This window comes from Heterodontus francisci, chromosome 37 (genome assembly GCF_036365525.1).
Source record: "Heterodontus francisci isolate sHetFra1 chromosome 37, sHetFra1.hap1, whole genome shotgun sequence".
Lineage (NCBI taxonomy): Eukaryota > Metazoa > Chordata > Chondrichthyes > Heterodontiformes > Heterodontidae > Heterodontus > Heterodontus francisci.
In genome coordinates, this window is record NC_090407.1 from 24,508,012 (window position 1) to 24,524,608 (window position 16,597).

Sequence of the window (16,597 nt, forward strand, 5' to 3'; positions counted from 1 at the left end):
TTGAGCAACAGGTGAAGCCAGCTGTTTCACACTGCTGGTATGCAGTAGCAACATGTGTGGTGCTCACCACCAACAAGAAGCTGCCGTCAAGCCAAAAAGACGTCCTGCCTACCACACAAATGAGTAATGTGATATATGAATTTCAATGCCAGTGTGATACTAGGTATATAGGCCGTACTTCCCAAAGACTGGCGGATCGTATCAAACAATATGTCCTTGCCGCTGTTCGCAACGGGCAAGGTACAGGCCGTACCCAATCAGCCCATACTTGCAAAACGCAGTGTCCAACGTTAGTTGTGATTCTGCAATTGGACAATATTTGCTAAATAATCCTCCGTGTTCTAAGAATTATGCTGACAACCAATTCAAGATTGTCAGTAGGGCTTGCCGTGTGGCGCATTTGGGTGTACTGGAAGATACATATATTAATACACAGGGCCCTGTTCTTTGCAGACAGAAAGAACATGTACAGACATTATGCCTATTTCAGCTAACCAAAATAAGTGACAGCCATTCGCTGGTTCATTCCTCAGGGCAATGCCTTGACCAATCAGAGTCAAGCTGCCTGGTTTAAATTTCAAACAAAGTTTGGCAGTTAACTGTCAGTCACCATAAACTGGTGCATTCTCCAATCAGAGTTCACATGCCAACCAATCAGCACTCTTTTCTTGTACAGTATAAAGTTGTTGCTTTCCCTTACATTGGTATTCTTGTGGATTGTCCTGATGAGTGCAAGACAAAAAGCTTTGACAACATGTCTCTATTTTCAGCAATACTCAAAAAGGGCTCACTGGGTTCTTTCATTCCATGTTTTCCTATTCTGCTGATTCTAACTTGATTTCAGAGTCATTTTGTTCCCTGATCTGTGCTCAGTTAGCTGGTCTCAGTTGGCATTCTACAATTGACGTGGTGGCCTGGGTTAAGAAGGAGGGGAAATCAGGCAGGGTTCCTAATCAATCATTTCATTTCTGTGATAGTTTATTACATCCCCATGATATCCCAAAGGGTTTCACACTCTATTACTGTAGAAGTGTAATCACTGCTATCGTGTATGGAATTATCCCTGTTTGTGGATGTTGGGGGTTAACAGGATTTGATTTGACTAGCACTCCTCTGTTTGAATATTCTATGTCATACTCTCTAGGCTCCCTTGAGGAATGACCATAAAGAATCAGCTAGCATCTGTGAATTAATACACCATGAATTGGTATTTTGAATAGGTACGATAGATCCTTTGACATCATAAATTTATGGCTTGAAAGCACAGAGTTCCTGTTACAAAAGACGTATGGTAACATTGAATCTGACACACAGCAAACAATTTTATCATGAGAAATAACAGTTAACTTTTTGTATCAGTATGACAGAGCACAGAAAATTAGTAACAGTTGAAGGGAAGGGACAGAACAGCAGGCTATGAAATCAAAAGAACAGAACAGCAGACTGTAAATAACAGTGAGAACCAATGACTGAAGACTAATATCAGTGAGACTGAAGATAATTGAATATCCTATCAGTAAGAAAGTGGATAGCAGATTGTAATGTGATATATCCATGAGGAAGAGGACAGCAGACTGCATTGAGAAAGTGGAAAGGACAGCAAAGATTATATGAACATACGGATTAGGAGCAGGAATAGGTCACACGGCCCCTTGAGCCTGCTCTGCCATTCAACAAGATCATGGCTGATCTGATTGTAACCTCAACTCCACATTCCCACCTACCTCTGATAACCTCTTACCCACTTGCTTATCAAGAATCTATCTACAAATGCCTTAAAAATATTCAAAGACTCTGCTTCCACTGCCTTTTGAGGAACAGAATTCCAAAGACTCATAACACTCTGAGAAAAAAGTTCTCCTCATCTCTGTCTTAAATGGGTGACCCCTTATTTTTAAACAGTGACCCCTAGTTCTAGATTCTCCCACAAAGGGAAATATCTTTTCCACATACACCCTGTCAAGACCCTTCAGGATCTTATATCTTTCAATCAAGTCGCTTCTTACTCTTCTAAACTCCAGCAGGTACAAGCCGAGCCTGTCCAACCTTTCCTCATAAGACAACCTGCCCATTCCAGGTATAAGTATAGTAAACCTTCTCTGAACTGCTTCCAACGCATTTATATCCTTCCTTAAATAAGGAGACCAATACTGTACACAGTACTCCAGATGTGGTCTCACCAATGCCCTGTATAACTGAAGCATAACCTCCCTACTTTTGTATTAAATTCCTCTCACAATAAACCATATCATTCTATTAGCTTTCCTAATTATGTGCTGTACCTGCATGCCAACATTTTGCCATTCATGCACTAGGACACCCAGATCCCTCTGCATCTCGGAGTTCTGCAATCATCCACCATTTAGATAATATGCTTCTTTTTCATTCTTCCTGTCAAAATGGACAATTTCATATTTTCCTACATTATACTCCATTTACCAGATCTTTGCCCACTCACTTACCCTATCTATATCCCTTTGTAGCCTCCGTATGTCCCCTTCACAACTTATTTTCCTACCTTTGTGTCATCAGCAAATTGAGCAACCATTTGGGGTGCCTTCATCCAAGTCATTTATATAAATTGTAAAAAGTTGAGGCCCCAACACAGATCCCTGTGGCACATCACTCGTTACATCTTGCCAACCAGAAAATGACCCATTTATGCCTACTCTCTGTTTCCTGTTAGCTAGTCAATCTTCTATCCATGCCTATATATTACCCTTACACCATGAGCTTTTATTTTCTGCAATAACCTTGGATGTGGTACTATATCAAATGCCTTCTGGAAATCTAAGTACAGTACATCCATCGGCTCCCCTTTATCCTCAGCACATGTTACTTCTTCAAAGAACTCCAATAAATTAATTAAACATGATTTCCCTTTCACTAAACAATGTTGACTCTGCCTGATTACTTTGAATTTTTCTAAGTTTCCTGTTATAACATCTTTAATAATAGTGTCTAACATTTTCCCTATGACAGATGTTAAGCTAACTGGCCTGTAGTTTCCTGCTTTCTGTCTTTTTGAGTAAAGGAATTACATTGGCTATTTTCCAATCAAATGGAATCTTCCCCAAATCTAGGGAATTGGAGGAAATTAAAACCAATGCATCAACTATCTCACTAGCCACTTATTTTAAGACCCTAGGATGAAGTCCATCAGGACCTGGGGACTTGTCAGCCCGCAGCTCCAATGATTTGCTCAGTACCACTTCCCTGATGATTGTAATTTTTCTGAGTTCCTCTCTCCTTTCCATTTCCTGATTTACAGCTATTTCTGGGGCATTGCTTGTATCTTCTATAGTGAAGACTGATGTAAAATACTTGTTCAATTCATCTGTCATCTCCTTATTTTATTAATTCCCCAGAATGATTTTCTGTAGGACCAACGCTCACTTTGTTAACTCTTTTCTTTTTAAAATATCTATAGAAACTCTTACTATCTGTTTTTATATTTCTAGCTAGCTTTCTCTCGTATTCTAATTTTTCCCTCCTTATTGATCTTTAATCACTCTTTGCTGCTTTTTATGTTTTGTCCAACCTTCTGACCTGCCATACATCTTTGCGCAATTATATGCTTTTTCTTTAATTTTGATACTATCTTTCACTTTTTAAGTTAACTGTGGATGGTGGGTCGTCCCCTTGGAATTTTTCTTTCTCACTGGAATATATCTATTCTGTGTATTCTGAAATATCCCCTTAAATGTCTGTCACTGCATCTCTATTGACCTATCCCTTAACCTAATTTGCCAGTTCACTTTAGCTAGCTGTGCTTTCATTCCCTCATAATTGCCCTTATTTAAGTTTAGAATACTAGTCTTAGACCCACTCTTCTTTCCCTCAAGCTCATTGTAAAATTCAATCATATCTTATAATCTTATAATATCAGCAAAACTGATATGTTGATTTCCAAAAGAAGGCAGAATAAATGTTTGGGTTTTGATTTGAAAATGAGAGCTATCAGCAATACACATTGAGATTCCATCGATCGCTTGTATTAATATTGAGCTAGAGGGGGGAATTCCGAACTATTTGTATGGTTGGTTTGAGCTTCGGAGGACTCTTGACATTTATTTTACATGGGCAGCCTGGCAATTGTGTGAAGTTAGTACCTCAACCCTGCATTCCACTGAGTTGCATGGACTTCAGTGCCTGTAGTACAGTGAGGATGCACTCTTGGAACAAATCCCTGCCATGATTTCCCAAACAGTGCTTGATGAAGTGTGTACAATTTGTGTTGATGAGACAGACTGATGTATGATCTGTTGAGTTGTGCTGTTCATCTCAAGTGTGAAAAGCCTGCACCAACCTAAACTATAGAGATGGATAATTATGAATGATTTCTGACACATAAATTGATTTTTCTCCATTTTTGCTCAAACCTGGCATCTGATTAATGGCTTAGATCCAGCCCTCCACAGAAAGCAGAGCCTTTGTTTAATATTTTTTCAAAGGAAACTGTGTAGCATTTCCCAGTGAGCTCATTAATTCATTTTAATTATTAAGAGTTGCATATTAATGAAGGGTAAGAATAATTTTGATATATTGAAGCATAAAGAGAAAAAAAGAATTATATTGAAAAATTATAAAGAAAAATTACACTAGAGCATTGTTCCTCTCCTCAAGCATGAGATGTTTCAGGTTGTAAACGTGAATGAACCACCTCCTTCCTTGTGGGATTCACAGAAAATCATCAGATGTGGTTTCAGAAGCACAAGAAAGCAAATAAGATGAGGTCAAAGTGATAAAGATGGTAAGGCTGACTGGCAATTACTATAATGAACAGGTTATGTTTTACAGTATGCTGTTGTATCAGTGATTCATTTTGAAACCAGAGCCTTCAAATTACCGTTGGCAATAAGTTGACAAATGTTTCACACATTCATATGACAGTCTTTGTCTGATATTTTAACAGAGGTGTTAAAATAAATGGGTTTAAAAACCTGGAGAACAACGGATTGAAACTATGAACAGTCGTTTATTTATAAGCTGAAAAGCACAATAGAATAGCAAAAACAAAAGTGCTTAACTTTACTATAATGTACATGATTCACCATTGTAGTTTGGCTCTGGTCAGTGGAACAAATTCAGTGGGGTATATTGTCGTATGATTGTATATTCTCCCAGTCGTGTATATTCTGTTTGGGCTATATTCTCTCAGTGTATAGTATCAGGAATGAGCAAGTGTGGACAGTGAAGGAAATATGCCATTAAAGAACGAGAAAAAGACACTTTCTACTCACTGGCCCCTTCTCAGCTACCAATGCGACTCTGTACTTTCCCTACCTGCAGGTTGAATAGTGGATTGCTGGATATTACTGAGTGACCAAACTGCAATGGGTAATGGGCAGAGAGGGTATAAATTGGTTTTACCTGCTTTATTTTGTACTGAACTATCAATTTGGGTTATTAAGATATCCAAAACGAACCTAACTGTGATGTTAGGACTTCAAAAAATAAGAAAGTGAAATGTCAATTGTGTTTAGAACCACCATGAAAAAAAACAGGAAATTCCCTCACATGGAAAAATGTCAGCATCAGATTATTATAGGAGATACGACTTAGTGCCTCACAGTCCAACAGAAATCAGATCTGGTGGAGGGATAAACCCCAAACATTAACCTGCCTTTTATCTCCCAGTCTTGCTGTTTATATCCAGTGTTTTCTGTTTATTTCAAGTTCCCATTTCCTGTTTTCGCCTGCTGGTTGCAGTTTGTTCCTGTGGTTTTTAGACAAGGAATGTTGTTTTCTTAAAAGGTTTTCCTGGAGATCTGAGGAATTAATGAATTGTAATGATTTTCACAAACACTTTCAGTATTTGTTATCAAATGTTAAGATTGGCTTATCCAACTTAAAAGATTCCCAGTTCCATCCCATTTGGGGATTTTGTCTCTCTAGCCCATAGGACGCACTGTCTCTCTAGCCCATAGGGCGCACTGTCTCCAGTCCATAAGGAACGCTGTCTCTCCAGCCCATTGGCGAGAGGGTGGGGCGATGTCTCCAGCCCATGGGGTACCATTGCCTAAAGTCCAAAGAGGAGCAATGAGGGTCCGTTGTCTCTAGATCAATGTAGTGCCCGCTGCCTCCAGTCCATTGAAGGGCTGGCCATCTCTTGTCCATGGAGGACAACTGTGTACAATCCATTGGGTGCTATCTGACTCCAGCCCATGGAGAGCGATATCTCTAGTCCATTGGTGTGTTCAGCTGGTTTACCTGGAATTCCTGAGCAGTTTGTTCCAGATCAAAGAGATGCAATGAATCCGCCTCCGTGGCTTCCAAGACCTTGTCTTCGGTCACCTTGTGTTCCTTGCCGGCTGGGAGGACGATGTGGTCGTTCACCTGGATCACAGACTCTGCGGAGTCTGTTTCTGGCCGGAGAGCCAGCATATTTCTGAGGGTCATCCCCAACCGAGGGGCGCTGTTGGAGTTTCTCATGGAGAAGGACACGACACTCGGTCGCCGCTCCCACCATCGTCGGCAACAGGGCAGGTACTTGGCCATGGCCCGTTTGAAGTCCCGCATGAAGAGAGGGTAGATGATGGGGTTCATGGTGCTGTTACAGTAGCCGAGCCAGGTCAATACATCAAAGAGTAGGGCTGGGACACAATCACAAACCGCCTGCAGGCAAGAGACACACTGTTAAACGGCAGATAGTGGTAAAAATACAACACAGTTAATAAAGCAGCTTCAGTGATTTCGGCTCAGCAGCCTGAGAGAAAACTGAGATCCCGTTGAAATTACAATTTATATTGATTCAAAATTCGTAAATCCTAGCCTTGGCTGGAGCAGGGGGGGAAAACACAGATAAATAAAACGATGAAAATGAGCTGCTTATTAATATCCTGATCTGTCTTTACTGCACATTGGTCAAACCCAGGCAGCCCCAGGAATACCGGAGAATGAGAAGCTTCCGAGTGGGCTTTGCTGTGATTTGGGGCATTTAGAAATACCTTTTCAGAAAATCTTATATTTTGTTCTTTCCAGCAAAGAGGCTGAGATCCAGGGATCCTGTTCAATATTTCAGGCAGAAATTATTATATAGGTTCGAGATTTGACATATGGTTTTGCGAAGATTTGGAAAACGCTCAGTGTACTGAGACTCCAGTGTCATGGGTCACATCTCGCCTTGTTTTTCGGGGCGCTTTTTTATGATAATGAAAATGTGTTTTGCATGTATGAGAGATAGAGACAAAGGATGAGGCAGAGCGAGAGGGAGAAAGAGACAGTAATACAAATAAATACATTCACACAACACAGAGACAGACAGGTTAGCGTAGATACAGACAGAAAGCAAGAGAGAGACACACGGTCAGAAGTGGAAACGCACACACAAAGATAGATGCACCGATTGGCAGACGCCAATCAGAGAGAAATGGGCTGTTCAATGCCAGGGAATGACATTTCACAGAATCATAGAACGTTTACAGCACAGCAAGAGGCCACTTGGCCCATCGTGTCTGTGCCAGCCAAAAAAATGATTAACCCATTCTAATCCCACCTTCCAGCATTTGGTCCCTGGCCCTGCAGATTACAGTACTTGAGATGCATATCCAGACTCCTTTTAGGCTGTGAGTTCCAGACCCCCACCACCCTCTGGGTGAAAAAACTTTTCCTCATCTTGCCTCTAATCTTTCTACCAATCACTTAAAATGTATGCCTCCTAGTCACTGACCTCTCTGCTAAGGTGAATAGGCCCTTCACATCCACTCTATCCAGGCCCCTCAAAATGTTGTATATTTCAATCAGATCTCCCTGGGCCTACTCCGTTTCAGGGAGAGCAACCCCGGCCTATCCAATCTTTCCTCATAGCTACATTTTTCCAGTCCTGGCAACATCCTTGTAAATCTTCTCTGTCCCTCTCCAGTGCAATTACATCCTTTCTGTAATGAGGTGACGTATTACTCACTGTACTCAAGTTGTGGCCGAACCAATGATTTATACAGTTCCAGCATAACCTCCCTGGTATATTCTATACCTCGGCTAATAAAGGAAAGGATTCCATATGCCTTAACCACCTTATTTCTCCCATTTGTAATGCCAGTTTAGTATAAATTAATCCCAGGTAAAGTACAACGCTGGCGAATGTAAAGTTCACACTGCTATTACCTTCATACAGCCCTCCTATATAGTTAATGGTTAGTGGGCCAGCCGGGTTTCTTGTTGAGGTCTCGGAATTAGATTAGCGATTTACCTCGAAATCGTGACTTGTATAGTTCTCTGGACCGGCACTTATTGGAAATTGGATTAAGATTTCATTTAGCACCCTCTCCGTTTCATCTATCATAGTGAAGAGGCCATCGAATGGAGTGGATTGGACACCAACTGGTTAAAAGGGGCCACAGAACACAGCTTTGAAATGAGAGTTCCTGCTTAGATTGTCTCGGTGTCGAGGGATTCCTGTCAGCGGGAGACTTGTGATTCTCGTCCTCAGCTCTGAAACATGCTCACCTGCGTCACATTGGCCACAAAGAATGGCAGCCAGGCCACAAAGAACATTCCCAGTAAAACTCCCAGAGTCAGGCTGGCTTTCAAAGCCCTCTTACTGTGTTTGGTTGTAAATTTTCTACTGTCGCTGGTTCTTGCTGATGGATTCTGAGCTCCCGGGACCTGGAAATAAAAACAGAGGCAGAATCTGAGCGAGAGATGATCTAGACATGGACATCACCAAAGGGAACTCCGAGCAGGGCTTAAGTATATAAAACAATGCCATAAAACAGTCAATAAAAACCTACAGGTTCTCTCTACGCGTGTACAATTCCTAGTCCTGGGGTTTTTATGGCGTCACTTGTCTGGAGATTAAATGTGTGGCCGAGGTAGTTTGGTCGGTTCGGTGATTTAAAATTGGAGCTTTTTTTAAATTAACTATTAACGTTAAAAAGTTGGCAGAGCCCAAAAAAAAATGCAAATATTGGATTTTAAAGTGTTTTTCGCTCAATCTAGTTCGCTCAATATGTTTGAACCGTGTATGGTCAGACTTAATTGTGGACGCGATGGGGAAAGAAACCATTTGCCCAGGTAGAGAGTGACCTGTGCTGAGAAGGGGTTTCCGATCCGCAGCTGATCAGTCTGCAGTGGGCGGACTGGGAGGTCGCTGTCTGAGGTGCTGAAAGTCCAGCTCCCGCTCCGGCCTGGCGCTAGTGGTCAGTCTCAAGCTCCTATTGCAATTGGTTTCAATCCGATTGCAGTGGCCGAAGAATAGTTTACCACCCCCACCCCCCCCCCCCCCCCACCCCCACCGCCCTCCTCTGGGTTCAGCTGTTGGTTGTTGAATAAAACCACCCCGTCAGCTGCAGTGCAATGGGAGACTGGATTTCAATAGATCCACCTTCTCATTCCCCAAATAGTCCGTCATTCTGATCATTTATTTAGATTCTGTCTAAACTGGCAGCCACCCCCCCCCCCCCCCCCCCATCTCTACCTGTTTAATGCCATCCCGGGGTCTTCAGTGAGGGCAATTTCTCAGACAAATCCATATGCTATTTATGAAAGAGGCTGCATTACCTGCACAGGGTCATCAGAAGTGGTGGCCACATTGGTAGTCAAAGAGGCCACTTGCACCGCTTGCTTTCTGGCAGCCAGCAGGATTCGGCAGTAGGTGAAGGAGATGGCTACAGAGGGCAGGAAGAATGTGAGACAGGAGGCTATGAGAGCGTAGGGAAGGCTGACCAAGAGCCTACACTGAGCCCCTTCACCCTCCACCTCAAGGGTGACGTTGAAAGCCCGAACATCAAAGTCCATCTCATGCCATCCCATCTCAATGGGCAAGAAGGAAGCCAAGGCGGCCAGGGTCCAGGTGGTGGATATGAGAAAAAGAGCTCGGCAAGAAGTCATCCGCAGTTTGTATTTCAGGGGGGAGATGATGAGAAAGTATCTGTCCAGGCTGATCACACAAAGGTTGAGAATGGAAGCGCTACAACACATAACATCAAAGGAGTACCAGATGGAGCAGAAGTCACTCTCCAACACCCATCTTCCATATAGTTCATTCAGCATTGCCGGGGGCATCACAACCAAACCCACCATCAGGTCAGACATGAAAAGGGAGACCAGGAAGTAATTGGAAGTGTTGCGCAGAGAGCGCTGTGTAAAAATCAGCAAAATCAGGAGAAAATTGCCGGCGGTGGTCAGGATGATGATGAGACAGAGAAAGGCTGCGATCCATTCATTGCCCTCCTGAGCCGTCCGCTCCTCGAGCTTGGTGCCGTTGCCCTCGACGGACAGTCCCCTTTCCATGTGCAGAGGTGAATGAAAACGGTGAAACAACAAAACCAGCTTGGGGAATTGTCTTTCACATCTGGCAGGGATGCAGAGCCGAGCAGCGAGTGTGTAACAGGAGCAGACACATGCAACAGTTCGACCTGCCAAGGGTGCCACACGGCGTCTGCTTTCCGGTTGCAACTGCGGCTCTTAAATGTGGATCGAAAAGTGATGGTAGTTGCACAGAAAACACGCAAAATACTCGAGTGTCTGAGCAGCGATGTAGGGAACAGACTCGATGGGGTTAGAATTCAGAATTCCTGTCTAATTAATTCCTTCAAGTTCAGTTTTAACTTATGCAAAGGTTTGTTCTTGGCTATAATCGTTTTATATATTAGATAATTAGATGGGAGAGAAAAAAATTGACAAAGGATTGAGTCTGTTAATGAGATACATCCAGACTGAAAGATTTTCTTTAATAAGCAAATATATGGAACTGGTTAATTCCGAAGTTTTCACTGATCCGCAAGAAATGTGGGTGATGAGAGGAACTGACCGCTATTTTATTGGACACAATTGTGTTGGGGAGAAAAATTAACAAGTCGAAGTAGAAATTGGTTTGTGACAATTAACCCACTGGAACATTGAGGGAGCAAAGTCCCAGTCAATGGTTACCAAAGGCAAGAAAAGGGATGAAACCAACTCAACCTCTGTCCCAGCAGAAACCTGCAGCCAACTGGAAAAGCCAACACAGCAGCTGAGAAAAGTAGCCCAACAGAAACCTCAACAAGAGGGAGTCAGAGTTTCTCCACCTCTCTAGAGCTGGGATCATCTTCCTGAATCCCCTCCAACAATAAAATAACTTAAAACACTGACTGGCGCTGATACAAACGGTGGTTAAAGTGCCTCCGGTTGTGCAGTTGTACGGATAGAAGTTGGAGGTATTTTTTGAATCTACTTTCAAAATGTTCAGGATTCCCACATCTTAAACAGAATGCTCACCCTCCCAGAAAAGGAAATCAGCGGGCAGTCTCATTAATCGGGGATAATTCTGCTCAGTTACTGACTAACCTCTCATCCCTCTGGCTGCCAACCGGGTTTAGGTATTTAATCATTGCAGGTTTGTGGAAACACATTGATGTGTAGGTGAGCGACTTCGCCGCTCCACGTGAAACGAGGTTTGGAAAATATGTAATTAGAAAATCTAATACTTGGAAGGAGAGTGGAAATAAAAGGAATGACACAGAACGCTCCCTATTCCTCAACAGGAGGGGAAGTTTCCGTCATCCATTTAATTCGAGCTCATACCCTTTATTTTGCTCCCCTCATCTCTTCCCTGAAAACTGATTCATGCTCGGGGAGCGACACCAACTTCCCTCCAGTACTTTGCCTAAGTGAGATTAGGAGCTTTCAACTTCTAAGGGCATCAGAGCAGGTTTCAGCCTGCCTTACCTTTCCTCCAATTACCCCCACTTGCCATTAGACCTCACATGATAGTCACTAAGGTTGAGACCACCTTTCAGCTGCCTCTGCCAAATTCCTCCCTTCCCCTTGCCCATCAAGATAAGGTTCCCTCTTTCCCTAGCCACAAACGCATATCTTTCTCGAGTTTCTCTTCTTTCTTCCCTCAAGCACTTTCTACACTCAGCTTGTCCATGGGACCTATCAACCTGCTGTCTCCACTCGATTTCCCACTAAACTGTTGATAACCCAGTTTCTCTGTTAGCTGATATTTTAAACTGTTCCCTCTCCCCAGGTACTGACCCTTTCCATTTAACACTGGATGTTAGACAATTCTTTTCCCACAGAGTAGTGAACCTCTAGAATACATTGTCGGCTGGTGTGGTCAGTGCTGACTCTCTGTACACTTTCAAGAGGGAGCTGGACCAGTTCCTCACTGGGGCAGAGATCACATCATATAGAAGGTAAATGTATAGATAACACTGATCCATGTCAAAGTCATAATGGCACAGAAGTAGGCCATTCAGCCCATTAAGGCCACACCAGCTCTCTGCTGAGCAATCCAATCAGTCCCATTACCCTGCTCGATCCCCATAGCCCTGCAAGTCTATTTCCCTCAAGTGCCCATCCCATTTCCTTTTGAAATCATAGTCTCTGCTTCCACCACCCTCGTAGACAGCAAGTTTGAGGTCATTACAGTTCTTCCTCACATTCCCCTTGTATCTCTTACCCAAAACCTTCAATCTGTGTCCCCTGGTCCTTGTACCATCAGCTAATAGGGACAGCTTTTCTTTGTCTACCCTATCTAAACCTTCATAATCTTGTACACCTCCATCAAATCTCCCCTCAATCTCCTCTGCTCAAAAGAGAACAACCCCAGCTTCTCCAATGGGCGGCACAGTGGCGCAGTGGTTAGCACCGCACCTAGGGACCCGGGTTCAATTCTGGGTACAGCCTGTGCGGAGTTTGCAAGTTCTCCCTGTGTCTGCATGGGTTTCCTCCGGGTGCTCCGGTTTCCTCCCACAGCCAAAGACTGGCAGGTGATAGGTAAATTGGCCATTGTAAATTGCCCCTAGTGTAGGCAGGTGGTAGGGAATATGGGATTACTGCAGGGTTAGTATAAATGGGTGGTTGTTGGTCGGCACAGACTCAGTGGGCCAATGGGCCTGTTTCAGTGCTGTATCTCTAAATAAAAATAAATAAATAAATAATCTAACCTTGTAGCTAAAATCCCTCATCCCTGGAACCATTCTGGTAAATCTCCTCTGGACCTTCTCAAGGACCCTCACATCCTTCCTAAAGTGTCATGATCAGAACTGGACACAATACTCTAGTTGTGGCTTAACCAGAGCTTTATAAAGGTTCAGCATAACTTCCCTGCGTTTGTACTCAATATCTCTATTTTTGCATCCCAATATCCCATATGCTTTGCAATCTACTCTCTCAATATGTCCTGCCACCTTGAACGATCGAGGCACATGAACCCCCAGGCCCTTTGTCCCGGACACTCTTTAAAAGTGTGCCACTTAGTTTATATTGTCTCTCCCTATCCCTTCTGCCAAATGCATCTCTGTATTAAAATCCATCTGCCACTTGTCTGCCAATTTGGCTGGCCTATGTCCTGTTGCAGTTGCTTGGTATCATCCTCACTGTTTGCCACACCTCCAGATTTGGTATCATAGACAAATTTTGAAATTTTAATCTGTATTCCAATATCCAAGTCTTGGGGAACACCACTGTCTACCATCCTCCAGTCTGAAAAACAACCATTTACCACAATTTGCTGTTTTCTGTCCTTAAGCTAATTTGTTATCCAAGCTGACACTGACCCTTCCATTCCATGAGCCTCAATTTTGTTAAACAGTGTTTTCTGTAGTACTTTGTCAAAGGCTTTCTTAAAATCCAAATAGACATGATCCATTTAGATGTGATCTCCTGGTTTTGATCACCTGAGAAGATGAGAGTTTTTTTTCCTTAATGGCTGGCCCTGAGTTTTTCTTCTGCATCTCCCAGATCATATGACTACAAGGATGGGTAGGAGTTCGGGAGATGGGAAGAAGTCTTTAGCCCTAATGATCCAGCCGTTATGGTTTGGGGCAGGCTTCATAGACCAGCTGCTCTTTTCCTGTCCGTCAATGTCTTTCGTTTGTACTTCAAATCTACTGTTATCATCCTCTCCTCTCCAAAGTTCATGAAAGTATTACTGCCTCTCAAATCCATTTTCATCTTTTCTGCAATGCTATGTTTGAATCTCTACAATCAGGTTTCTGCCCCAGCCACAGCACTAAAACTGCCCTAAACAAAGTCACAAATAACTGGGCCATGATGCACTAAGCCTCCGCATTCTTCTCTACCTCTCTTCAGCCTTGACACAGTTGATTATGGCATCCACCATCAACTCCTCCATTGTCCAGCTGAGTGGGACTACCCTTGATAATTCCACTCTTACCTGTCCGGTCATATCTAGAAAATCACATGTAATGACTTCACTTCCTGCACCTACACCACTACCTTTGAAGTCCTTCAAGGAGTTATTCTTGATCCCTTCCTATTTCTTATCTACGTGCTGCCCCTCAATGACATCATCTGAAAACATGACGTCAGGTCCCACATGTATACTGATGATATCCAGCTCTATCTCACCACCAAATCTCTTGACCCCCTCCACTGCCTTTGTGTTGTCAGACTGCTTCTCTGATATCCAACCCTGGATGAGCTACAATTTCCTCTAATTAAACACTTGGAAGACAGAAGCCATTGTCTTTGGCCCCCACCACTGTTCCCATGGCACCAATTCCATCCCCTTCCCTGGCCAATGTCTCGGGCTTAACCAGTCTATCCACAACTTTGGCATCCAGTTGGCCCCGAGCTGAGCTTCTGACCCCCATATCCTCCAATCACACTGCTTAATTCCACCTTCGTAACATTTCCCTTCTCAAGGCACTGCTGGACCAGGAGTCAATGTAGCACAGGGATGATGGGTGAATGGGATTTGGTGTGATTTAGAATACAGGCAGCAGAGTTTTGGTTAAGCTCAGATTTATAGAGGTGGGAGGCCAGCCAGGAGAGCATTGGAATAGTCAAGTCTAAAGATAACAAAAGCGCGGATGAAGGTTTCAGCAGCAGATGAGTTCAGTCAGGGCCAAGAAGAATGAGGTTATGGAGGTGGAAACAGATGCTCCTGGTGATGGAGAGGATATGTGGTCAGAAGCTCACCTCAATTCAGAGTCACTCCTACAGCTGGAGGTGTCACTATGATACAATTGAAGCATATTTGTTTGGTATGAAAATGTATGAGTTTCTGAATTGACTATAATTACTAAAATGGCTTGTAACCTAATTAGAAAGACAATGCTTTGTTTATACTAAAAAGAATTACTGTGCTTGAACAACAAAAATTATACATCCATTTCCTACTGCATAAGATAAAGGGACTTGTATTAACATAGTGCCTTTCACAACCTCAGGACATCCCAAAATACTTTACAACCAATTAAGTTTTTTCAATGTGTAGCCACTGTTGTAACATAGAGAACATGGCAGGCAATTTGCATGCAGAGAAGTCTGCATTTGCATCAGGTAATTCCACCTTCGTAATAACGTCCAGACTGTTTTTTTTTTAAGTGATGTTGGTTGACGGATAAATCTCAGTCGGGACACCAGGGAGAACTCCCCAGCTCTTTGAAATAGAGCTATGGGGAGGTTTTGTGTCCACCTGAGGGCAAAGTTGGCCTCGGTTTAATGTCTCAGCTGAAAACAGCATCTCCAACCGTGTAGCACTCCTGTAGTACTGCACAAAAGTGTCAAATTGGATCTTATGCTTAAGTTTCTGGAGGTGTGGCTTGACTGTACAACCTTCTGACTCCAAAGCAAGTGTGCTACCACCGACCCATGGTTGAAACCAAGTATTATCAAACTATCTCTTTGTGATTCATTTAGCTGCCTGCCATGGTGTTCTCAGGCCCATAAAAAGGGTAAAGATATGTTTCAATTCGTGTAGGTATATCTTTCTGTCCCTGTGCCTATGTTTAGAACTCAACTGTGATTCAGGCAATAGCCTTTTCCAAAGCTTCACTCTATGAAATTTATACAGACAACTCAGTGAATAAGAAATATGAATGTGAATAAAAGTTGAGTTGCCAAGGCTTTGGGGGTGGAATAGCCAAGGTGCACAAGGAACAGTTTGGACAATGTAGTGCTGGAGATGACATAAATTTAGTAACCAAAGTCCTATGGAGTCCCACCATATAAGTCTCCAGTTGCACCCAGCACACAATCACTAATTAATATACCCATCAATTCTTTGCATGGTGTGAATAAAGACCCTAGTTACTGGAAATGGTAAGAATTAGTATTAGCTAGGTACAGATATAGCTGCCAAGTATCTCAGTTTAGATGTCAGAGAATAGTAAGAAACTGTGAACTACTGTAATCAACAGATTTGATGATAGAACATTGCTCCTAAGATAAGCCTGCAGTCCTCTGATACCTCACCAACTAGTCATTCTTTACAATGAAAAGCTGACAGTGAACATTATCAGGCTATTTGGGCACTGGGGTCATTATGGTGAAGTCCAACTCCATTCCTCTCCAACTCCACTATCTATAATGCATGCTTTCTGCAGGGATCCCTAGTTGGTGATTTGGAGCAGGAACCAGTACTGATTTTTTCTTCCCTCACCAAGATGCATTGTAGCACCCCTACCACTGCCCCAGCTGGGATCAGTTAAATCCCCATTTATAAACACAGTATCTCAGGATACACTGCGGACTCAATTTTAATCTTGGGCAGGAATGCAGCCAAGGTAGCGACTATGCCCATCCAGGAGCAACAGTAGGCAGGTTTGACTGATTATAACAGCTGGGCCTCATTAGCATGCTGCTCACAAATATAGCCAAGAAAATCAGCCAATAAGATCAGGCAGCAGGAAGCCAGCAC

General features: G+C 43.0%; 1 protein-coding gene across 1 annotated transcript; it reads right to left on the reverse strand.

Moving 5' to 3' along the window:
- Window positions 1–6,183: 6,183 nt before the first annotated feature.
- htr6 (5-hydroxytryptamine (serotonin) receptor 6) lies at window positions 6,184–10,233 on the reverse strand. The gene is made up of 3 exons (XM_068016996.1): window positions 9,502–10,233; window positions 8,449–8,607; window positions 6,184–6,618 (listed from the first exon to the last, which is right to left on the reverse strand). The coding sequence occupies exons 1-3, from the start codon at window positions 10,231–10,233 to the stop codon at window positions 6,184–6,186; spliced, it is 1,326 nt and encodes a 441-aa protein (XP_067873097.1).
- Between the last annotated feature and the right edge of the window lie 6,364 nt (window positions 10,234–16,597).

What these genes read in the sequence shown, in the direction of transcription:
- htr6 (XM_068016996.1), bottom strand. Translation starts at nt 10,233, where the DNA reads ATGGAAAGGGGACTGTCCGTCGAGGGCAACGGCACCAAGCTCGAGGAG. An exon ending in CTTCTGATGACCCTGTGCAG is followed by an intron (nt 8,608 to 9,501) that starts GTAATGCAGCCT and finishes TTTTATTTCCAG; the next exon opens with GTCCCGGGAGCTCAGAATCC. An exon ending in TTGTGGCCAATGTGACGCAG is followed by an intron (nt 6,619 to 8,448) that starts GTGAGCATGTTT and finishes TCTTGCCTGCAG; the next exon opens with GCGGTTTGTGATTGTGTCCC.